This window comes from Bos grunniens, chromosome 9, assembly GCF_055505025.1.
Source record: "Bos grunniens cultivar Pamir isolate PY7600 chromosome 9, Bosgru_T2T1.0, whole genome shotgun sequence".
Taxonomy (NCBI): domain Eukaryota; kingdom Metazoa; phylum Chordata; class Mammalia; order Artiodactyla; family Bovidae; genus Bos; species Bos grunniens.
The window spans coordinates 9,883,278-9,909,156 of record NC_141173.1 but is presented as its reverse complement, the minus strand read 5'-3'; the positions used below and the strand labels follow the sequence as shown (position 1 = coordinate 9,909,156).

The 25,879-nt window shown below is 39.8% G+C and overlaps 1 protein-coding gene across 2 annotated transcripts in view; it reads right to left on the bottom strand.

The window, feature by feature from the left end:
- Positions 1 to 25,879, bottom strand: part of COL19A1 (collagen type XIX alpha 1 chain) — a 440,957-nt gene that overhangs the window by 287,072 nt on the left and 128,006 nt on the right. For both annotated transcript variants that reach the window (XM_086316743.1, XM_086316744.1), the window contains exons 10-11: positions 25,832 to 25,876; positions 23,057 to 23,101 (exon numbers count right to left, since the gene is read on the bottom strand). In XM_086316743.1, the coding sequence (XP_086172869.1) occupies positions 23,057 to 23,101; positions 25,832 to 25,876 (90 nt within the window). The remainder of the gene's footprint in view (positions 1 to 23,056; positions 23,102 to 25,831; positions 25,877 to 25,879) is intronic.

The window sequence follows — 25,879 nt, the reverse complement described above, 5'->3', positions numbered from 1 at the left end:
GCCTGACAATAGTACAGATCTTTTATATTTTGAGGTTCATTCTAGCTCTATATATTTGTGGTTCTTAGAGGTAATTTTGCCTCCTCCTCTTCTTTAGCAGTTGAGATTCCGGAACAGCCATGCAATCAGCTAGAGCTGGAGCCAGGGTTAGGACTCACCCACACTAAACCCAGGTTCCTTCACTCTGTTTTACAGCCTGTATTACCCACTTCACATACACATTGGATGATCTTGTCAACTTGTAAGCATCACAGCAACAGTACCCTGATAAGCCACAGCAACACAAGGGGAAGGCTATGAGGGCTTATGGAACCATGAGGTACGAAAGAAAAACTGGAAATCCTGACATAGAGTGTTCAGGAGAAGGCATACACCATTGTCAACTCTTTGAAAGCCTGTCAGTATCTTGAAGAACAATCTGAGAATCTAAGGGCATAAATTGGTCAAACTGGGACAAACTAATTAAAATAACAGGGAATACCTTTGACTTAAAGAACTTAGAATTGTCTGTTATTACCATTAGTGACCAGAGCCTGGAAGCTGTCAAAATCCAAACAAAGAATGAGGGTCAGAGGAGATGACCTACTGAGTTTCCCCTAGAAGGAAGAGACCTTGGTTTGACCTCTGTCCACTGAGTGCTATTTGGGGACTTGGCCCTGAGTTTTCACCAGGACCCAGCTCCATGAATACACACAAGGAAACCTTAAATAGGAGGAAGGACCACTGCCCGTGAGCCCTGGAACCCAGCCAGCGGGTGACGCCATCTGCATTGCCAGAGTCCACCCCAGGATGGGGCAAGTGCGGGACTTAAAACAGCATTCCACAAAATGCTTGCCCAAAGCATTCATGCTTTATACCGTTTTGTCATTATTTTTGATCTCACGGTATGATTTTCAGCAGAACATGAAGAACATCAAGGAAGAAGGCAGAAAAGACAAAGCCAGTATTGATTGCTTTCTGTAGCTTCTCTCATTCATCCTCTATTGTTATTAGAACAGGTGATGGGAGTTACTTTTATGTCTTACAAAAAGACTGTGAGGATTGGCAAGCAAAATAAAAACCAAAACTAAATTCCTTAAGATATTAAACTCAGAAGCAATAGATGATCATAAGCCCAGGCAATAATTTGTCACATAGGCAGTTGTTTGTACAATGTCCACTAAGACAGCAGCTGCTTGAAACCTCTGCTTTCTGCGCAGTGGAATTCTGCTACGTCAGGCTGGCAGGACACTTGTTCAGTGAAGACTATACAGCAAATTGCTTTTACATTGACTGTGAGAGAAGCTCAGATGCCACTGGGTTCTAAATAAAAATGATGCACCTGTCATCTAATATTTGGTGACACTGAATTAATTATTTCCCTACCATCTGGAATCACCTCCAACAAAGAGATGTAATTAATGAGGTATATTTATTAACTGAGATTCAGTGCAAACAGTGAGACATTTTGAATATTTGATGATTGTATTAAGCAGAAGCAATTGCCAGATTAATTTTTAAGTCCATTTATTTTTCTAATTTGTAAAAACCACATCTTTCTTGTATACTAAAATCTCTGTTACCTTTACCTTCCTCTTAATTTAACACCTAGTTTGATTAAGGAATGCTCTCATGTGAGAAGAGAGCTACATGGCAGATCTTTTCCTTGTTACTGAATCCACAAAATACTCAAGTCACCAGTTCATGAATTTATATGTTTATATTAAAATTTATCTTCCCTTCTCAGAGCTACCTGAAATAAAAATGGAAAGAAAGGAATTGGAAAAGAGACTCAGGCTTGGATGAAATGAAAGCAGAAGAGGTGGGAAAGAAAGCCCGAGAGTCGGCAAGATTACGGAGATGTTGTGGGAAAAGGAGCCCGGGAGAGTGGAGGAGACTGAATCTATGCAGAGGGTGACCCTGAGCAAGGGAGGGGGAAGGCTACAGCAGAGGAATGGACGCCTGAGCCAGCACCGGAGCTGGGAGTGAAGAAACAGGATAACTGGAATAAAGGTCAAAACAAAAGCAAACTTCAAACAGTAAACCACCCCTTCAGAATACTCAGCTCCTCCTAATGCGAAAAACTACCCAAAGTCAAGTTGTCTTAATCATCATATAAATGAGGATTGTGCCTTGTCTACTTATCTTTCATTATGTGCCCCAAATTTCCATATATCTTTGTCCTTAAATTACACAAAATAGTTATTGAATAAATTCCCTTGTAAAACCAACCTAAGGTCACTGTTATTAACAGTTCCAGAATTCCACTGTAATTGCAAATAAAAATTATGACACCAGACTCAACAGACCACCATTAACACCACAATGAAGTTAAAAAGACACTGGTATTAAAAGAACTGTATTATTTTGTCATTTTAGAATAAGGAGCTAAACAGTGGCTGCCAAAGGCAAGGAGTGAAAAATGGACCTATGTTAACTGATTCCTTCTCTGCACATTTTAGTATACTACTAAATATAGATGGGAATACCAGACCACCTGATATGCCTCTTGAGAAATCTGTATGCAGGTCAGGAAGCAACAGCAAAAGTGGACATGGAACAACAGACTGGTTCCAAATAGGAAAAGGAGTTTGTCAAGGTTGTATATTGTCACCCTGCTTATTTAACTTCTATGCAGAGTACATCATGAGAAACGCTGGGCTGGAAGAAGCACAAGCTGGAATCAAGATTGCTGGGAGAAATATCAATAACCTCAGATATGCAGATGACACCACCCTTATGGCAGAAAGTGAAGAGGAACTAAAAAGCCTCTTGAGGAAAGTGAAAGTGGAGAGTGAAAAAGTTGGCTTAAAGCTCAACATTCAGAAAACGAAGATCATGACATCCGGTCCCATCACTTCATGGGAAATAGATGGGGAAACAGTGGAAACAGTGTCAGACTTTATTTTTCTGGGCTCCAAAATCACTGCAGATGGTGACTGCAGCCATGAAATTAAAAGACGCCTACTCCTTGGAAGGAAAGTTATGACCAACCTAGATAGCATATTCAAAAGCAGAGACATTACTTTGCCAACAAAGGTCCGTCTAGTCAAGGCTATGGTTTTTCCTGTGGTTACGTATGGATGTGAGAGTTGGACTGTGAAGAAGGCTGAGCACTGAAGAATTGATGCTTTTGAACTGTGGTGTTGGAGAAGACTCTTGAGAGTCCCTTGGACTGCAAGGAGATCCAACCAGTCCATTCTGAAGGAGATCAGCCCTGGGATTTCTTTGCAAGGACTGATGCTGAAGCTGAAACTCCAGTACTTTGGCCACCTCATGCGAAGAGCTGACTCATTGGAAAAGACTCTGATGCTGGGATGGATTGGGAGCAGGAGGAGAAGGGGACGACAGAGGATGAGATGGCTGGATGGCATCACTGACTCGATGGACATGAGTCTGAGTGAACTCCGGGAGCTGGTGATGGACAGGGAGGCCTGGCGTGCTGCAATTCATGGGGTCCCAAAGAGTTGGACATGACTGAGCGACTGAACTGAACTGAACTGAAATATAGCCATGTTTTATATACTGTCTTTTTTGAAACACAATTTCTTTTTTTAATTTATTTTATTGAAGTATAGTTGATTTACAATGTTTTGTTAGTTTCTGGGGTATAGCAAACTGATTCAGTCATATATATATGTCACATACCCTTTTTCATATTCTTTTCCATTATGGTTCATCACAGAAAATAGTTATTTGTCCTATACAGTAGGACCTTGTTGTTTATCTATTCGACACACAACAGTTTGCAGCTGCCTAATCCTCATCTCCTAGCTAAGCCTTCCCCTACCCACCGCTTTGGCCAGCACAAGCCTGTTCTCTACATCTGTGAGCCTGTTTCAATGTCATCAATATGTTCATTTGTGTCATACTTCAGACTCCACGTATGTGACATCTTTGAAAGACAAATACCATAAAAAAAGAATTTTAAGTTTCATACATATGAAACTAATTTTTACATCCACCTCACAAATTCAATAGAAATCTGAAGAGGTAAGGTTTGATACTGAGCTGAATAAATAAAAATAACCATTATTAAATACTTCAGAAGGTTGAAAGGAAACACTAAGCCTTGTCTACGCTAATCTCCTCCAGCACTGACTTAACCAGCTGAATTCTTCTATGTACTCAGCATTATGTTGGTTATCTGAGATAAAGATGTAACCAGACATGGTCTTTCTCTTATGAAGCTACTGTTCTACTGGGGAAAATAGAAAGGAAAAAAAAAAAACAAACCCACGTGAGTAAATTTATGTGGTATAAGGATGAAGTGTAATATCCAAGGTATAATGAAAAATTAAACAAGAGGAGCTGGTTTTCACTGGAACATCAAGGCAGCCTCCCCTGAGAAAAACGACTTTAACATGTGGTAAGTAAAAGAGTGTTGGACAGTTCTGAGGCAGAAGGAAGGTTGGCGAGTTCAAAGAACTGAAACCAGGTCAGTGGCTGGAGCAGAAGGAGAAAAGAGGAGTGAATGGGCGATGAGAGGCAACCACAGGAATTTGGGATTTTTAACTTAATGAGAAGCAACTAAATATTTCAAGCACAAAGGGCCCATGAGTAGCCTTGTAAGATCTGACTCTACAATCAGAGGATGGATGAGAGGAGAGCCAGAGTGAAAAGAGAAGATTAGTCAGGGGCTGATAAAAAATGATCACGGCTTGTTGGGATCGGGGGCTATGGAGAGAAATGGACAGAGAAGAACTATAATTTGGAAGGGAAACTGACATTTGCTGAAGATTTCAGAACACTGTTACATAATAGTGGTGTTACCTTTTTCTTCTTGATTTTTACGGGAATTTCTTAGATATTTTATTATTATTGGCATAAGTCTGTGATTCCTCATGAAATGTAAGACATTTACAGCTGTCAGTATGAGTGAGCTTGGTCCGTACTATTCTTTTGGGTTCCATCTTCATCAAGCATATTTTCCTCTCAAGTTCTCATGCTTTCTTTGGATCCTGGTGCATTAAAGTTTCTTCTTCCATAATCCACATCCCTCAGCTACTGCTGTGCCCCCTTCACAGACCATTCTCAAGAGGGTTATCTGCATGTTCTCTTCACTTTTCCACCTGTGACTTATTCTTCAACAAACTGTGCTTGAAGTCAGTCCTTATTTTTCCCCCAAAGTCACCAGGGCCGTATAGGGACGATTTCACACACTCATCTAGGGAAGCAGTGAGTTAGAGCTCTGGTGTTTCCTCTACTTTCTGCCCCTGTTTTCTCATCTGCAGAATGGGGATAATAACAGCAGAGAGCTGCTGGGAGGATTAAATGAGGCAATAACTCTTATGAAGCTCATGGAAGAAAAATGCCCATGTACAGTAAGTGTTTAATAAATATTAGCTATGGATACAGTACAGTCCCCTATGTATGAATGAGTTCCATTCTGAGGGCACGATCATAAGTCCAATACATTTGTAAGTCCAATAAAGTTATTCTAGGTATCCAACTAACACAAGTGGCTACATAGTACTGTACTATAGTTGATTTATAAGACTCTTTACACAAATAATATGTAAAAAACCAAAGACACAAAAAACATCTTTAATCTTACAGTACAGTGCCTTGAAAAGTACGGTAGTACAGCCCAGTGGCTGGCATACAGGGCTGGCACTGAGTGACAGGTAAGAAGAGATACTGACTGGAGGGTGGAGAGAATGTGATGAGGGTAGAGCTGAGGGGCCCTCAGCAATGGGAGACCGAGGGTAAGCTGCAATTTCACGCACATCTGATGGGATGCATGTTCACATCTTTGAAAGTGTACAACTTGAAGGTTCGTATGTTGGGAACTTGCTGTATTGTGATCCGATATGACTGCTAGGCAACATTTTGAACATCTAAACACTTTTTTTCTATGTGGTAACATAGTTTACTGATTTTCCGTGTACTTCCCCAGATGAATCTTCCCTATGCTTTTCTCCCTCCACTCAACTTCTGGATGTTTAAGCTTCTTGGTTCACAAGCATAGGATTTCTACTTCTAACTCCTTTCCTTATGCAATCCCATTTCTACAGCCTATCACCCCCCATTTTCAATGGGAGTACAGATTTTTTTTTTTTTTCTGAACGCCAGGCTAAGATTTGATTAGATGCATCACACACCTCAAACTCATGGTACAAACCACCACCCAAATCTGTTCATTTTCCAACATACAATGGCCAGAGTGTGACAATAATCTCTTACCACCACCACCTTCTCTCTCATTCCCATGTCACCAAAATCAGCTGGAGCTCTCTCCAAGTTATACTTGAAATCAGTCTACTTCTCTCCACCTCTGGAAAAATTACAAGCTGCAATTAACTCTTGCTTGGCTACTGCAGAATCTCCTAAGTATTCACCCTACATGTACTCTTTGCATCCTGCCCTTTTCACCAATCTAGGGAAAGACATGAAACTTGAAGGGAATTAAAACAATTGGAATAAAGAGGCCAAAATACATATTCTCTATGACACTGTCACATACAGCCCATTGCTTTCAGTGGAAAAATTAATACAGTTGATAAAATTATCAACTAGAATCAATAAGAGAATTGAGTAAAGTGACTAGAGAGTAAATAAAGATACAAAAATGAAGAGCTTTCCCCTAGGTCAGCAATATTCAGTCCTATGACTGCGTATTACCCTCTTCTCACCTCACACTCATTCTTGAAAATTCTGTGTGCTCTCTGTAAGTTGGCTAAGTTGGCTGCAGGGCTTTCCAGACTCAAGTGATGGAACCAGAGGTGCATCACCTAGAGTCTCCATACTCAGAATATGGGCATGAGACCCAGTGACGGCAGTGCGTGATTAGCATGGGGTAATGTAGGCGTGCAAGCTGGGGAACAAGGCTGCCACTCTCCCATCTAATAGTAGGTGTACCAACGAGCAAGCAGAGTCAGGCTGTAAGACAAGCAGGAGAACAGAGCAATTTCACACAAAAGGAGAGATTGTGGAGCCAGAGAAAAAAGTGGAGGAAGCAGAAGTGTCCTGGTTCTTAATGGCTCTTTAGTTCCTGACTCCAACCAAATCCCCTGAGGCTCAGCACACTCTGCTCTATCCCAAAGCAATGTGTATAGTTACAATAAAACCAATAAAGTTACCAATAGATATATTTTGGAACTAGGAGAACAAAATTAAATTCATAAAGAAGACAAAAATAAAAGTAAACTGTTTTTCAACATCTTACTCTATGCCAGGCACTGATTAGGACCCTTTGATGATAACATCATTTAAGTTTGACACCAATAAAATAAGTATCATTATCATTCTGTGTTCAAGGATGAGGAAATCAAAAAGTGGGTAACCACCCAAATTTAAACATGTAGCAAGTAGCACTATAAATGGGTGAAAATATACAAGAAAATATTTTAAAAGAAGAGTAATGAAACTCTGTTTGCAGTGTGTGTGTTAGTTGCACAGTCGTGTCTGACTCTCTATGACTCCATGGACTGTAGCCGCCCAGGCTCCTCTGTCCATGGGGATTCTCCAGGCAAGAATACTGGACTGGGTTGCTATGCGCTATTCCAGGGGATCTTCCTGACCCAGGGATCAAACCCACGTCTCCTGCACTGCAGGCAGATTCTTTACCACTTGGGCTACATGGGAAGCTCCTTTGTTTGTAGTGTTAAAATGCATCATAAAAGTTAAAATAATGTGGCAGAAATATAGCAGTTAACAGATAGATATCCCTAACATGATCTTAGTATGTAAGAATTAGTATATGGAAAAGAAGGCATCATGAACAAATGTGTAAGGAAATTACTATCAGACGGGTTTTGAAGGAAAATTTGTTTCATCTTCATCTCAGTAAAGTCACCAAAATGCATTTTAGGTAGAAGAAAGAGTTACAGTGTGTAAAAGGAAAACTAGAAGGAAATGTGAGTGAGTATTTAATCGATTTCTTGAAAGCATGGGATATCAAAACATATAAGGAATTAAAGAATTAGAAAAGAAACACCATCAACCAAAAAAATTAGAATTTCTGTATATCAATTAACAGTAAATACTAAAGGCAAACCTTATGATGAAAACAATATTCATAATATATATGATGTAGAATTGTATGTGTAAATGCTTAATTTGATGTCATTAAAGAAATAAAAATTTAAAGGGAAATAATGTTTGTTGATTAAAAATTGAAAAATGTAATACTTAAAGCTAGTTTGTAAACGGATTGAATAAAACTCTGGCGAAAGTTATTTGAGTACATGTACCAAGAATCTTAAAATTCTGCATATTCATCAACTCAGTAATTCCCATTCCAGAAATCCAATTTAAAGAAAGAACAAGAGATATACTTAAAGATGCCTGTCAAAGTATGCTGATTCTGCATTACATGTACTAGCTGAAGCAATCTAAAAAAATACAAACAGGAAGAATATATTTCCAACAAGGCATTGGTCAAATAAAATATTATATATCCAAACAGTGAAATATTAAGCAGTTATTAAAAATAAAGTTTTGAAAGACTAATAGCCATGAAATAGAAAGCCCCAGATGGTTATTCTTCTCTTTTTCATATCTTGCTTTTTTGATATTATACTTTTTCTATAACTGCTATTAAAATATACAGCAACATATTTGACATAATCTAGAGTTATTCACTGGCCCTGTAAAGAATGAAGAAAATGATACACGATCGGTGGAGACTAATGTTAAGCCTCCAGCTTGGCTGTGGGATTATCATTACACTTCCCCACTGCCTGCTGCCACGGCTAATTGAAAATTGGCATGGTTGCTCTCATACCAATTGGCATTGGCCACAGATAAATTGCTGTGTATTTTGAAATCATAGTTTTACTCTGCTCCATCTGTTCTGCTCATTTTTCAAGTCAGCTGTCAAATTAAACAAGTAAGCCCTTCCTAAAAGTTGCAGAAATGTTACATGTTACCAAGGTAAATGAAACCATTGTCCAACATCCAACATGTTCATTAGATTCTACAATGGGAACCAAGAAAAAATTCATAGGAAATGAGAAGACACGTTGACAGTTGTTTAAAGTGATGATAAGCAAGTACTATACTTATTAATAACAGTATTTTACATTCTTGCACTAGTTTGAATACTAGGCATAATTGCCAAGAAAGCTTTAATGGTGAAATGTTACAAATACATTTCAACTCTGATCTGCTTTTTCCAGTTGTTCTGGTTTCAGTATTTAGCTAAAATTGATAACCACATGAGACTATGTAAAAAAGTACTAAGTCATTTTTAGAGAGAATGAAAATTCTTAAAGAGATGGGAATACCAGACCACCTGACCTGCCTCCTGAGAAACCTGCATGCAGGTCAGGAAGCAACAGTTAGAACTGGCTATGGAACAATGGACTGGTTCCAAATTGGGAAAGGAGTACGTCAAGGCTGTATATTGTCACCCTGCTTATTTAACTTATATGCAGAGCATATCATGAGAAATGCTGGATTGGATGAAGCACAAGCTGGAATCAAGATTGCCGGGAGAAATATCAATAACCTCAGATATGGCAGAAAGCAAAGAAGAACTAAAGAGCCTCTGATGAACATGAAAGAGGAGAGTGAAAAAGTTGGCTTAAAACTCAACATCCAGAAAATTAAGATCATGGCATCTGGTCCCATCACTTCATGGCAAATAGATGGCAAAACAATGGAAACAGTGACAAACTTTATTTTGGGGGGCTCCAAAATCACTGCAGATGGTGACTGCATTGAAAGATGCTTTCTCCTTGAAAGAAAAGTGATGACCAACCTAGACAGCATATTAAAAAGCAGAGACATTACTTTGCCGACAAAGGTCCATCTAGTCAAGGCTACGGCTTTTCCAACAGTCATGTATGGATGTGAGAGTTGGACTATATAGAAAGCTGAGCACCGAAGAATTGATGCTTTTGAACTGTGGTGTTGGAGAAGACTCTTGAGAGTCCCTTGGACTGCAAGGAGATCCAACCAGTCCATCCTAAAGGAATCATTCCTGAATATTCATTGGAAGGACTGATGCTGAAGCTGAAAGTCCAATACTCTGGCCACCTGATGGGAACAACAGACTCATTGGAAAAGACCCTGATGCTAGGAAAGATTGAAGGTGGGAGGACAATGGGACGACAGAGGATGAGATGGCTGGATGGCATCACCGACTCAATGGACATGAGTTTGAGTAAACTCTGGGAGTTGGTAATGGACAGGGAAGCCTGGTGTGCCACAGTCCACGGTGTCGCCAAGAGTCAGACATGAGTGAGCGACTGAACTGAACTGATCTGAACTAAGTTATCCCTTGACTTAGTTATCTGATACATTGTAACTCTCTATTTCCATTCTAATTACGAATTCATTTTCTATAATATTTTCCTATTATACATAAAGCATCTGTACGATTTCAAATATGGAAATATCTTTTGACACAGTCTCCAAGTCCCACTGTCTAAACATAACTTAAGAATTCTACTGCAAGTCAGGGGAGAATGAGAGGGTGAATGAAGTCAGGAAATATCTATTCACCCATTTTGCACCGAGGTAGAGTTCAACTGTTATCCTCAGACAAGGAACCTTTGTTTTATTTGTGTTCAATTTCTTACAAAAATGATCCCATTTTTCGTCACTCTAAGTATCCATACCCTTTGCATGAGATTTTTCAGCTGTCAAGGGGTGGCGTCTGTTTCCCACCCCTTGAATCAGGGATGGCTTTGGGACTTGCTTTGGCCCACACAGTGTGGCAAAGGTGATGGCATGCTGTCTCTGAGCCAGGTGCCTCAGGAGGCCTTATCTGCTCCTGCCTGCTCTCTTTGGTCCACCTTAACCTTGAGAACAAGACCAGGATAACTGCTGGAGGATGAGAGACCATCTGGAGTTTCATGTTGTCCATCAAAGCCCAACCTACACCAGCCATCCTCAGCCAACCTGCCAGCCAAGCAGAGCTCACGAGCAAACCTCTACAAGACCAGCTGGGAACAAACTCACTGAGCTAAGCCAGTCTAAATTGCTAAACCAAAGGAGCATGAGCTAAACAAATGAATGTCATGTTAAGCTACTAAAGTTTGCAGTGATTCGTTACACATGGATATTAGGTAGCTAATATATCCTCTTGTCTTTTGTTTACTTACTTAGAATAGGAAATAGTACTAGGCAAATAAAAAATTAGACCATAATTATATCAAATCTATTTTTCTCAAATATCAATATTGACATTTTTCCCACATTTTTGGCTATTGGGGATATAAGTATTTCTTGAATACCTTTTATTTACTTACTTTACTCCCACAATAATCTTGTAAGATAGGAACTGTATTTTCTAGAAAGGGAGACTAAGGTAAAGACAGCAAGGGACATGTCCATATTCACACAGCTGGCAGGGCAAAGCTGGGCTAGAACATGGGACACAGGAATGTGAATCCATTTATGCCACCACAGCTCACTTTCAGTTCCACAATGAACACTAGAAATGCTTGTTCCCTGTCAAATGACCTAGATGCTATCCTGGAAGGTTCTGGAGACTAATTTATGCATATTGTATAGGCTTACTCATTCAGGCTTTTTTTTCATACTCCATACTCCACTCTTTTTCATACTCAATTTTTAAATGGGAAAAATATTACAGCTATGCCTTCATATTCTCAAGTTCTATGTGAAATTATGATAACAAAAACTGGATGGAAAATTGACTAATGTAAAGTGAAAATATCTTCCAGTATAAAAGATCTTGACTTAGTTTAAGACATAATTGTTGTTTCTAGTAGTAAATGATTACTATTGATTGACTTACTGACTATAACCAGATGATATTCAATGCCAGAAATCAATATTTTAGTTATTTATAGGCAGTCATGTATGGATGTAAGAGTTGGACTATAAAGAAAGCTGAGCACTGAAGAATTGATGCTTTTGAACTGTGGTGTTTGAGAAGACTCTTGAGAGTCCCTTGGACTGCAAGGAGATCCAATCAGTCCATCCTAAAGGAAATCAGTGCTGAATATTCATTGGAAGGACTGATGCTGAAGCTGAAACTCCAGTACTTTGTCCACGTGATGTGAAGAACTGACTCATTGGAAAAGACCCTGATGCTGGGAAAGATTGAAGGCAGGATAAGAAGGGGACAACAGAGGATGAGATGGTTGGATGGCATCACCGACTCAATGGTCATGAGTTAGAGTAAACTCCGGGAGTTGGTGTTGGACAGGAAGGCCTGGAGTGCTATAGTCCATGGGGTCACAGAGAGTTGGACATGACTGAGAGACTGAACTGAACTGAACTGATAGGCAGGCAAAATCAATTATTTGTGGTACTAATATAAAAATGTTTAAAATGGTTTTAGAAAAGGCATTGGAACAAGAGATCAACTTGCCAACATCTGCTGGATCATGGAAAAAGCAAGAGAGTTCCAGAAAAACATCTATTTCTGCTTTATTGAGTATGCCAAAGCCTTTGACTGTGTGGATCACAATAAACTGTGGAAAATTCTAAAAGAGATGGGAATACCAGACCACCTGACCTGCCTCCTGAGAAACCTATATGCAGGTCAGGAAGCCACAGTTAGAAGACATGGAACAACAGACTGGTTCCAAATAGGAAAAGGAATACCTCAAGGCTGTATATTGTCACCCTACTTATTTAACTTATATGCAGAGTACACCATGAGAAACACTGGGCTAGAAGAAGCACAAGCTGGAATCAAGATTACAGGGAGAAATATCAATAACCTCAGATATGCAGATGACACCAACCTTATGGCAGAAAGTGAAGAGGAACTCAAAAGCCTCTTGATGAAAGTGAAAGAGAAGAGTGAAAAAGTTGGCTTAACGTGCAACATTCAAAAAACTAAGATCATGGCATTTGGTCCCATCACTTCATGGGAAATAGATGGGGAAACAGTGTCAGACTTTATTTTTCTGGGCTCCAAAATCACTGCAGATGGTGATTGCAGCCGTGAAATTAAAAGACACTTACTCCTTGGAAGGAGAGTTATGACCAACCTAGATAGCATATTCAAAAGCAGAGACATTACTTTGCCAACAAAGGTCCGTCTAGTCAAGGCTAGGGTTTTTCCAGTGGTCATGTATGGATATGAGAGTTGGACTGTGAAGAAAGCTGAGCACCGAATAATTGATGTTTTTGAACTGTGGTGTTGGAGAAGACTCTTGAGAGTCCCTTGGATTGCAAGGAGATCCAACCAGTCCATCTTAAAGGAGATCAATCGTGGATGTTCATTGGAAGGACTGATGCTGAGGTTGAAACTCCAATTCTTTGGCCACCTCATGCGAAGAGTTGACTCATTGGAAAAGACCCTGATGCTGGGAGAGATTGGGCGCAGAGGGAGAAGGGGATGACAGAGGATGAGATGGCTGGATGGCATCACTGACTCAATGCACATGAGTTTGAGTGGACTCCTTGAGTTGGTGATGGACAGGGAGGCCTGGTGTGCTGCAATTCATGGGGTCGCAAAGAATTGGACACGACTGAGTGACTGAACTGAACTGAATATAAAAATAGTTAACTTCCAACTTTTGTTATCCATTGAATAAAAAATTTAAATCAATCTATGAGAAATAAATCAATGAAATACTACTAAAGAAATGCCCATCATTCTCATTGTTGGTGTTCAATCACTCAGTTGCGTCTGACACTTTGCGACCCCATGCACTGCAGCATGCTAGGCTTCCCTGTCCTTCACTATCTCCCGAAGTTTGCTCAAACTCATGTCCATTGAATCAATGATGCCATCCAACCATCTCATCCTCTGTCTCTCCCTTCTCCTCCTTCCCTCAGTCATTCTCATTCAGTTCAGTTCAGTCGCTCAGTCATGTTCGACTCTGCGACCCCATGGACTGCAGCACGCCAGGCCCACCTGTCCATCACCAACTCCCAGAGCTTGCTCACATTAATGTCAATTGCATCTGTGATGCCATTCAACCATCTCATCCTCTGTTGTCCCCTTCTCCTGCCTTCAATCTTTCCCAGAATCAGGGTCTTTTCCAATGAGTCAGTTCTTCGCATCAGGTGGCCAAAGTATTGGAGTTTCAACTTCAGCATCAGTCCTTCCAATGAATATTCAGGACTGATTTCCTTTAGGATTGACTGGTTGGATCTTTCTCATTAGCCTAGCATTTATATATCGAGACAATATATGATGTATCATGGATATATTTTTGATATTAAAAATAAAAAGCATCAGAATAACAGGAAATGGACTCAGTGCTGTTGCTCTTCAATATTCACTTGAGTGGAAACCAAGAGTTCATGAGTTATAAAATAGATAGGAAGGATATTTTCTAGTAAGCATTTTCCATTTCTCCTAGCACATCTTTAGAAGCACCCATCAAAGGCAAAAGGCTGAACATCATACATAAAATCAACACTATGTCTAAATGCATATTTTATTCTAGGCTGGCCTACGAAAATTTGAGCTATGTCATCTGAAAATTAAGAAATACAAATGATTGGATGCAGAAAATTCTGGATTAATAAAGCATACTTAACTGTACATTACAATAGGTATTTTAATAATTTTATTTATTTGAACATCACATTTTCTACAAAAGAATATTACAGATTATATTACTTATATGATGGTAATATAATACAACAATATGTGTTAAATAAATTCACTAAAAACAGGCAACAGTGAGACTTTTTCCAGTGAATTTCTGTCAGATAAAATATTTGCAACAGCTACAAAACCAGAGTAATAAATATTTAAATGTGATTTTCTAGTTTAAACAAATATATTTTAAGGTACTTTAGGACCTAGACAACATTCTTGTAATCTCCGACTCAATGGACATGAGTTTGAGTAAGCTCCTGGAATTGGTGATGGACAAGAAAGCCTGGCGTGCTGTAGTCCATGGGGTTGCAAAGAGTTGGCCACGACTGAGTGACACTGAAGTGCTGATGTATAAACTGTTTACCTTTCTTTGAACTTGAAATACGTTTGGCTTTGTGGCCGTTTTTCTGTGATACTTAGGTAGCCTTCTATGAAGTAATCTCCTTTAATATTTAATGAGATGTGATGATGGAACTAAAAATACTGCTAAAGGAAAAGCAATGCTTTCTCAGGATAAGAAGGATGAAATTGCTTTCTGTAGGGAATTGATGTATATTCACTTTAAGGATAAACATCAGACTGTGTTCTGAAGCACCACGTTTTCAATGAAGTCTTAATCTGAAAAGAGGTCACATTCTATTTTCTGTATCACTTTTACAAACCTAAAATTGTGTTTGTTTTATTTATCATAAATAAATTGCATGTCAAATAAAAAAAAAAAAAAGAAAAGGAAAATCACAAGGAAGTCACTGGAAATTTACAGCAACCTGTTTTCCAAAGTTTTAAGAGATGAATTAAAGCAGGAATCATATGCTTTTGTTAGTTTTGCAGTTATTGTTATTAGTTTAACTCAGAGTAAGAGAAAAGATCATTGATCAAGATGCTGCCTGTAATTTTTAAAATGAGTTAGAACCTGCTGCATCACAAACAATGTGGGCTTCAGAATATGTCAACTGTTGTACACTGTCACATCTCCTGGAGCTGTGGACAAAAGTAATTTGGTGGTTCTTTTCCTTTTCACTAAACTTACAAGATCTTGAGGAGATCAAATAAGTTTAATATCTAATGGAAAGTCTCACACTTGCTGAAGCATCTGAGATCCTTGTAAGAATCTGCTGCCATGTGTGCGCATGATGGGCTTCCCAGGGCTGCTAGTGCTAAAGAACACGCTGTTGGGGGCCAGAGTGAGGTACTCCGCCCGCCCGTGACAAAGGTCATGAGGAAGGAGGCTCGACATACGCAAAGGCGGGATTGAGCCTCAGGACTCCCCCTGGAAATCCTCGAGCATCTACCCCCATAACCAGAGCCTGCCTACTTTACTACTTTGTGCTCCCACCTACACCTCTGACTTTACGGGGGGCTGTCCCCCACCACCTCTTTCGGAGAAGGAGTTAACTTAGAGCTCCAGTTAATAAAAACTCCTGGGCGTGACAAGAGTGTTTTAACCTACAAACTCCTCTGAAGGTTCTCTGGCCTGCCTGACAGGCTTGTCTGGCCACATGTGATCACTCACAGCCTCCCAACCGTGAGAGGCACGAGATGCTTTAAACCTTCTAAAAACAGGTTCCTTAGAAAAGTTAGAAAACTATTAGTATAAGTATAATGGGCTGATTAGAAATTGTACTGGTGAAGGGTTTTTCATTTGTTGAGCCAATGTTTGTTGCTAAGTCTCCACATCCCCTGCCCTTACACACATTAATGAATATATAGAAGAAATAAGTATTAACCTTTGATATTAATCACATTAGACCTTAGGCTAAGTAAATTCTTTCCTTAACTAAAACCCACTACACCCTCACCCTATAGGAATGTAACTTTATTTGGGTGGCATCTGTTTTAAGAATAATCACCCTTGGAGAAAAAAGTGTTCTGGTTGACTGACCACCGTCACAAGGAGAGTGTCGTAAATTGTCAGCAGGCCCCCTAGCCAGAAGATGATGTAACACCCCTAAGACCTCTGTATACATTTGTGTGAAGCACCTGACTTTGATAAAAGTCAGGACAGCTGACCCTGCGTGATTTTTGCATAACATCTCAGTGTATAAAAACAGACTCTGGAAAATAAAGAATTGGGATCAGTTTCTCGAAATACTGGTCTCCCCATGTCTCTCTCTCTTTCACTCTGGCTGAGTCTCCATCTGGAGCGCGGAACCCACCATGCTTACTAATTATGCCTGGGCTTCTAAGACCCGACCGGGGAGGCCTCAGTGTCTCCTCTCCTTCGGGAGAACGGAAGGACGCCTGCAGCCTACGTAAGTGGTGCAAACTTCTTGTCTTGAAGTTTTATTGGTCTCCCGCGTAAACCAAGCCACTCAGCCTCTTTTCTCCACTGAATTTTCCTACTGAGCTATCCTTATTCTATTACTCTTTATATCTTTAATTAATATCTAATTGAAGCTATTGTATCCTGACCCTCGCCGACGCCGTCCCCGCTTCGAATACCCTGGATCAGCCGGGGCTGGACCCCGGCAACACGCCTGCCAATGCAGGGGACATAAGAGATGTGGGTTTGACTCCTGGGTCGGGAAGATTTTCTGGAGGAGAGCATGGCTAACCACTTCAGTAATCTTGCCTAAAGAATCCCATGAACCGAGGAGCCCAGAAGGCTATATAGTCCACAGGGTTGCAAAGAGTTGGACATGACTGAAGTGATTTAGCATGCACACATGTACCCATGTTATCTTAAATGTCACTGTTGAATAAACCAAAAATGGGCAATATTTTAGCTAGAAAATATCAGAAACACTGTGACATGAGTAACAGTTGCTACTGCATGTTTTTCACGATTAAATGATATTTAACAATAACATAGAGCAGAATCAAGTTTAATGCTGAAGAAATTAGTTTTTAAACTTAAGGCAATGGCACCCCATTCCAGTACTCTTGCCTGGAAAATCCCATGGACAGAGGAGCCTGGTAGGCTGCAGTCCATGGGGTCGCTAAGAGTCGGACACGACTGAGCGACTTCACTTTGACTTTTCACTTTCATGCATTGGAGGAGGAAATGGCAACCCACTCCAGTGTTCTTGCCTGGAGAATCCCATGGACAGAGGAGCCTGGTGGGCTGCCATCTATGGGGTTGCACAGAGTCGGACACGACTGAAGCGACTTAGCAGCAGCAGCAGCAGTAAGGCTTGATTGACAATACAAAAATGATAATTTTAAAAGCAAACTAAATTACATGATCTGAAACAACTATTTACAAATATTGAATTCTGTTTTAAAGCAGATGTTTACATTTGCTTTTCTATTTACTCTTTCTTTTCATAAATGCAGCCAAGTAATATTCCTATTTTCACAAAGATCTAAAGTAAACACTGGGATGAAGTTTAGGAATAAATATCACCTCACTGAACCTCTGCCAAATGGTCTTTTTCTAAAGTAATATTCATAGTCTAATTATTGCCTTTATTTCTGGCCATATAACAAGAAATGATTTGGCTACATCAAATGAGTTGGCAGACTCTTCACTACCTCATACCAGTTAGAAAGCTCATCATTAAAAAAACCTACAAACAATAAATGCTAGGGAGGGTGTGGAGAAAAGTGAGCCCTCCTGCACTGTTGGTGGAAATATACATTGGTCAGCCACTAGGGACCACAGAATAGAGGTTCCTCGAAAAATTACAACTAGAACCACCATGGTGGTAGTTTAGTCTCTCAGTCATGTCCGACTCTTTGCAACCCCGTGGACTGTAGCCCACCAGGCTCCTCTGTCCATGGGATTCTCCAGGCAAGAATACTGGAGTGGGTTGCCATTTCCTTCTCCAGGGGATCTTCCCAACCCAGGAATCGAACCCAGGTTTCCTGCATTGCAGGCAGATGCTTTACTGACTGAGCTATGAGGGAAGTGCAAAGCAATCTTGCTCCTGGGCATGTATCCAGAGAAGACTATTCATATAATTCAAAAAAGATATATGCACCCCTATGTTCACCACAGCACTATTTACAAAAGCCAAGAAGCCTGGAAGTAACCTAAATTTCCATCAACAGAGGAATGGATAAGGAAGATATGGTTCGTATATACAATGGAATATTGTTCAGCCATAAAAAAGAATGAAGTAATGACATTTGCAGAAGCATGGATGCACCTGGAGATTATCATACGGAGTGAAGCAAATCTAAGAGGAAACCAAATAAGAGTAAGAGAAAGGCACGTGGAGTGTAAAATGTGACAGAAATGAGCCTATCTACAAAATAGACACAGTCACCGACAGAGAACAGACTTGTTGCTACTAAGGGGAGGGGCTGCGGGAGGGGTGGACTAACAGTTGGGATCAGCAGATGCAAGCTTTTACATACAGATGAATAAACAGTAAGACCCTACCACATAGCACAGGGAACGACAGTGTCCTGTGGAATTTTCCATGATGGAAAAGCATAGGAAACAGAACATATATATATATATATATATATATATATATATCTGAGTCATTTTTCCGTAGAGCAGAAATTAACACAACATTGGGAATCAACTATCCTTTCTTTAATAATATGAATTTAAAAAATAAGAGTGAACTCTTCTCTTTGTTTATTGCTAGCAGTAGCCACATAACATCTATGGTAATACTGAAGGAACCTAAGGAAAATCTCTCAAAGAAGGTACGGTTATGACCACTCTGACAGAAACAGAGAAATTCCAACATGGACCTCAGCTGAGGGTCAGTTCCTCAGCCAGAATATAGACCTCTCCCTTCCTGACTCCTGGGCCATGCTGTCAGAGATCCAGGGATCCCTGGATGATGTTCTAACCAGGAACAGGGTGGTGAGTCAAGGTCACTCCTAAGATAAACCAAAACATGGTGAATCTGAAGAGGGCTGTCTTCTGGGAGAGTCCTACCAGTACCATAAACTAACCTTTGAGGGGAAGAATGATTCTCTCAAGTAATTTTCACTTCAGGACTGACTTGTCTGGTCCATGTCCAGGTAATGAATTATTTATGTTTCTCTCATGTTATAAACTGCAATAGACTCAGGAATATGCTTTCAAATGAGGTCCTCTATACTTGTTCAAGTTTCACTGTGTGTGTGTGTGTGTGTGTGTGTGTGTGCGCGTGTGTGTGTGTGTCTGAACTGAGTGCAGCATCTTCAGTACGTTGAGGAACCATGTGACAGGTTTGGATTAAGCCACCCTGAAAGCTCCTTTTCTAGCCATAAAGAAAAGCAGCAGATTTCTCTACTTGGTTTATTATATTGGGTTATAGAAATATCACCTGAAAACCTTTATGTGGCATTTTCTTTTAGTTGATAAACTTTTCTTTTTTGGTCAGTAGCCACGTGGCTGTGATAGATACGATATCTCTAACAATAACTTCCTGAATTATTTCACTTTGCAACTAATGAATTATGTCATTTATAACAGTCTAATTTTAAATATCATATATGAAACGATTCACCAGTCTAGATTCGATGCACAGTACTGGATGCTTGGGGCTGGTGCACTGGGATGACCCAGAGGGATGGTACAGGGAGGGAGGAGGGAGGAGGGAGGAGGGTTCAGGATGGGGAACACGTGTATACCTGTGGCACATTCATGTTGATATATGGCAAAACCAATACAATATTGTAAAGTTAAAAAATAAAAAAATAAAATAGAAAAAAAATAAACACAGTAAAGGCCACATTAAAGTAACTAAGGAAGAAAGGTGAGTCTTATTTTCCCTGCATACTCAGTTTTCCACAAAGAACTGAAATTCAAATGAGATTGTCTTTGTTCAGAAAACAAATTGGGACATAAGCAGTCCAAAAATCTCATTCTGGCTTCACACTGAAATGAGTGCCTCACATAATTTTCCTGTTTAATCCAGAAACAAAAAGTTACTAATCTAGAAATGAAGGCTTGATATCAATCATTTATCTTATGGAAAAATATGTGTGGTCATGTATCATAATCAAACAGCATTAACACTGAAAAAACTAAAACGTCCCACAAATGGTAAATAATAATCAAAACAGAACACATTTTCTAACGTAAAGATTGTTATGTAAATCTTACATTTGACCATTAACCACTTGAATTGTGCTTATCATTCAAGATATTGTCTTTTCTCTTTGGTGCTTGCTTTCTTTCTGATATCTCAACCATATTCTCCATAAGTATTTTCACTCTTGGTGAGATGGACTATCTGAAGGCAACAGTTAACAGACATAAAGAATTAGAAGGAAAATCTTTGAAGACAAATGTATTGAATGTTTTTCTGTAACTCATAACCTGTGAGAAACTATTTATTACTGAGCAATACCAACTCTATATGTAAAATATTAAAATAGCCACCAAGATTTTAGTGAGATGGTGACTTTAAATTACAGAGAATATATCTGTTTTTCTTGCTCATTCTCATTTATTCCTACAGGTAAGGTCCCATTAATAAAATAGGAATGTATGTAAATAAAGCATTCATTTAATGCCATGGTCTTGCAATGACCATTATTCTAAAGCAAAAATATTCAAGAGACTCCTAAGAAGGAAGATTCTTTTAAAAAAATAATCATCACTCAGTGGACTCAGTTACAGGTTTATTGTATGGCTGTCCTGACTCCCTCTCACTGTTCTGTGAGGAAATGTAATTACCAAATAGCTTATAACATGCATAATTTATCTTATAATAGATGCTCATTCTCTCTATAAATACCTAATGAAGAAGCAAGTTACTGACCACTGCCCAGAAAACTCAACACAGGCCATCCAGTCTAATTTGAGATGATCTTTTTCCCCTTCTAGCCTCCGTTCTGGCCGTCCAATTACATGGCATTTTATGAAACAAAAGAATGGTGCTGTTTTTGTTCTATTTGAAGATAAAGCTAGACATATGAAATGCAGAAGAACGCAAACGATTGTGTGAAGGGAAATTCTGGATAACTAAGACACTTCTATCCCATACAGTGGCTCAGTGGTAAAGAAGCCACCTGCCAATGCAAGAGATGCAGCTTCAATCCCTGCGTCAGGAAGATCCCCTGGAGTAGGAAATGACAACCCACTCCAGTGTTCTTGCCTAGAAAATTCCCCTCTTACACTGTTGGTGGGAATGCTAACTAGTACAGCCACTGTGCAGAACAGTGTGGAAATTCCTTAAAAAACTGGAAATAGAACTGCCGTATGACCTAGCAATTCCACTGCTGGGCATACACACCAAGGAAACCAGAATTGAAAGAGACACGTGTACCCCAATGTTCATCGCAGCACTGTTTATAATAGCCAGGACACGGAAGCAACCTAGATGTCCATCAGCAGATGAACGGATAAGAAAGCTGTGGTACATATACACAATGGAGTATTACTCAGCCATTAAAAAGAATCCATTTGAATCAGTTCTAATGAGGTGGGTGAAACTGGAGCCTATTATATAAGTAAGCCAGAAAGAAAAACACCAATACAGTATACTAACGCATATATATGGAATTTAGAAAGATGGTAAGGATAACCCTGTATGAGAGACAGCAAAAGAGACACAGATGTATAGAACAGTCTTTTGGACTCTGTGGGAGAGGGTGAGGGTGGGATGATTTGGGAGAATGGCATTGAAACATGTATATTATCATATGTGAAACAGATCACCAGTCCAGGTTTGATGCATGATACAGGGTGCTTGGGGCTGGTGCACTGGGATGACCCAGAGGGATGGGATGGGGAGGGAGGTGGGAGGGGGGTTCAGGATGGGGAACACATGTACACCCATGGCAGATTCATGTCAATGTATGGCAAAACCAATACCATATTGTAAAGTAATTAGCCTCCAATTAAAATAAATTTATATTAAAAAAAAAAAGAAAATTCCATGGACAGAGGAGCCTGGTGGGCTACGGTCCATAGAGTTACAAAAGAGTCAGACACTACTTGGCAACTAAACAACAATAAGACACTTCTATCTTTCGTGCTTTCAATTCAAAGCCAATTGCTTTGAACTGAAATTCAAATGATTTCAGCTTGAATTGATTCAGAATGATTGCTTGAACAGAGGGGTTAACAACTTGCCTCGGCTCTAATCTGCAGCCCTTTCCATGTGAGTTCTCTTTACCTCTGAGTCTGATAACCAGCAGTCTGAGGGGATTTCAGGAGTTCCCTATGTCCGATCTGTGGTATCACACAGTCTTGATGTTCCAAAACATTGCCTCTGCCTTTTAAATATTCCCTTTATTCAACTCTTTCACACTGTTTTATTTTGAATGTGCCACCCATTTTCTGTTGGATCCTGTCTATTGCAATTTATTTAGTTCTACCTATTTATTTCCTCAGGGAAAATTCTGCTGATGGCATATAAATAAAGCATTTATTTAGACTTGGACACGTCATCATCCATCAGTGCTGTTGTGGCACAAAAACACCGTAAATATTTGAATCATTTCTATATCAGTGGAATGATTTCACTAGAAATGTGTAGAAATAACTACCACTTAAACAAGTTTAGAAAGATGTCTGACAGTCACTGATTTGCTAAGTCTACTCTGAGTGAGACAAACAATTTATAGAATTTCTATAAAATCACTGAACTGATTTTATGGAAAGCACAAAATCAAATTAGATATTCTAGTCTAGAATATTTTCAAGAACACAGCTTGTTCTCACAGTTAAGTATGAAAAGTGATCTTTACCTTTTCGCCAGTTTCTCCTTTGCTGCCTTCAAAACCTTGCTCTCCCTGCAGAAGAGGAATACGACGTGTATAATAATAGGTACGCTACTTTTAACACATGTAATTATTACAATAAAAGTAATAGTTTCTAAATTTGAAAAATCAATAACTGTATATATTAAAGTGTTTCTAAAATATAAGCTGAAAACCAATATTAAAGTTATACAAAATTTTAATTACTCACTGAAGGAATGATTTTCCAGGGTACAAGCTCTAGTTTCACTACTTCCAATGCAATTTGATACTCACAAGCCTGAATTTCTCCATCCATAAGACCTTTCTCAGGTTTTTTGACAATTGAATGCATCAAATACTGTGCCTGGCAAAGACTGTCAGTCACTATTGCTATTACTACTCTCATTGTTGATGCCACTAGACGCAGTAGGAACGTCCTTCTCAAGCTGACTTCCACGAAGACTGTTCCAGGGAGAGGTGTGTGATGAACGAGCCGAGAGTTCTGGCTCCAGCTCTGAGGCCAGCGCCAGGCTCCTTCCCACCCAGATGGCCTGCCTCTCCAGCACAGAACACGGTGGGCTCTCATGCACCATATTGACTCTGGGAGGTAGAAGCCCCCTATTCTTCAACTAAACCTCTCTCATCTGACAAGCTTATTTTCCCACTTAACTCTGTACAGATATTTAGAGCACTGATGTTTCATTCATAAAATCAGTAACTATTCATTGAATGCCAAATGTATGTCAGGCACTCATGACAATATAGCCAGCAAGGAAATGTTGGGGAGGGTCATACACACCCCTTCACTTACAAGAAGTGCGCAGTAAACATTTCCTGAGTGCACCAAGACAAGAGGATGAAGGGCTTTTTATCTCCAGTTTTTTTTCTGCAATTCTTCAAACAAAGTGACACAATACAATTTACATTATACGTTGAAACAAAATGCAGCTCTTTCCTATTTGTATATATAGTCTGTGTATACTATATATAAAAAATCATATGTATGTGTGTATATGGACACATATATACATGATTAAATAATTACATCTGGTGTCCCAGATGGTAAAGAATCTGCCTGCAATGCAGGAGACCTAGGTTCGAGCCCTGGGTAGGGAAGGTCCCCTGGAGAAGGAATGGCTACCTACTCCAGTATTCCTGCCTGGAGAATTCCATGGACAAAGGAGCCTGGTGGGCTACAGTCCATGGGATCACAAAGTGTCAGACATGACTTAGCCATTAACACTTTCACTTTCTGCTTCATCTATCCTCAAAAAAGGTACCAGGAAAGAAAGCAAGTTAGATTTGTGTACATTTGCCACTGAATGTGTGGTCTATCTTTTTCTTCTATTTTTCCTAAAATACAGACTTTAACTTGACCTGTTGATTCAAGCTGACATGAAGCTGCTACATGGCCCAGCACCCCAGCCACAACGCCAGCATGAAGCAGCCACCACAAACAACTTCTGGAGAGTCCAAAACTGTTTCCCAGCAGATAAATCTACACATCCCTTGGCTGGCAACTCGACTCACAGATGTGGCACATGCTGTATTACTGGGTTTTGTCTAGAAGTGCTGGGAAGAAATGCAGAGGCTTGCTATTTCTTCTCTGCCCAATCAGTCTTGGTGTTTTCATCAAGCAAGTAAAGGAAGATTTCTTCAAAAGCTATAACTATAGGTAACTGCCTATCTTTTTATGGTAGTTTTTTAGCTACAGAGCAAAACCTAGATGCTATAGTAACTTCTGACTTCCGGTTGCTGAAGTCTGTGAAACATCTTCAGAGCATAGAAATGACATGACTGGTGGGCATTTAATATTGCATCAATAATGCTCTCCCCTGTGGTGGGTTATCTGGGTGGTATCATGACAGCTGGCCCCACCCAAAGTGGCCCCTCATCTCTTCAGAAAACTGGAATAAGCCAGTCTCTGTGTTTCCAATAATGCTGGTCACATCCAATCATATTTCTCCTCAGGGGAAGAAATCAGCCTCTGGACAGTAAAGGATGAAATGAAGTTCAGCTTGGTGAAAAGAAAGATTCTAGGCTCAAAGAATCTGGCCAATGCAAAAATCCTTATTATGTACAAGTTTATCATTCTGAAACATTTTTTGAGGAGATCACTTGCAACATCTTTGCAATATTTACTATTTTATGCCATTGTAACTATTACATTTAGCTCAATCTGGGAAATAACAAAAAAGGAAAAAAAGTAACCACAAATAGTCAAAAGCAGTCAATCCTGTTCTAGACTTCATTTAGCTTCCCTGGGGGCTCAGCAGTTAAGAATCTACCTGCCAATGCAGGAGACCTGGGTTTGACCCCTGGGTCAGGAAGATCCCCTGGAGAAGGAAATGGCAACCCACTCCAGTATTCTTGCCTGGGAAATCCCATGAACAAAGGAGCTTGGCAGGCTACAGTCCATGGGGTCACCAAAGAGTCAGACACGACTGAGTGACTAAACACCACCACCAAAATTTAGACTCTTGGTGAAAACATTCCCAGAGCAGCTGTCACACTCCCAGGCCCCAGAAAGCACCACTACCCATTCTCCAGAGAAGCATGTGGCCAAGCCCCTCTCATAAAGCTCTGCCCTAGAGCAGCTCCTCTGAGAAGGGATTGCTACCATGGGTTCTCTTTGAGAAGAAAGATCAAGTGGTGGTCAAGTCAGGGGACTAATTCAGTCTCACCAAATTTCCTGAATCTTCACTATATCATGTGCAACTTCAACTTTTGAGATGTTAAAAGTTCTTAACTAACATGAAACATTAAAAAAAAAATGTTTACCTTTTGACCAGGTAAGCCTGGAGTGCCATGTAAACCATTTTCACCCTA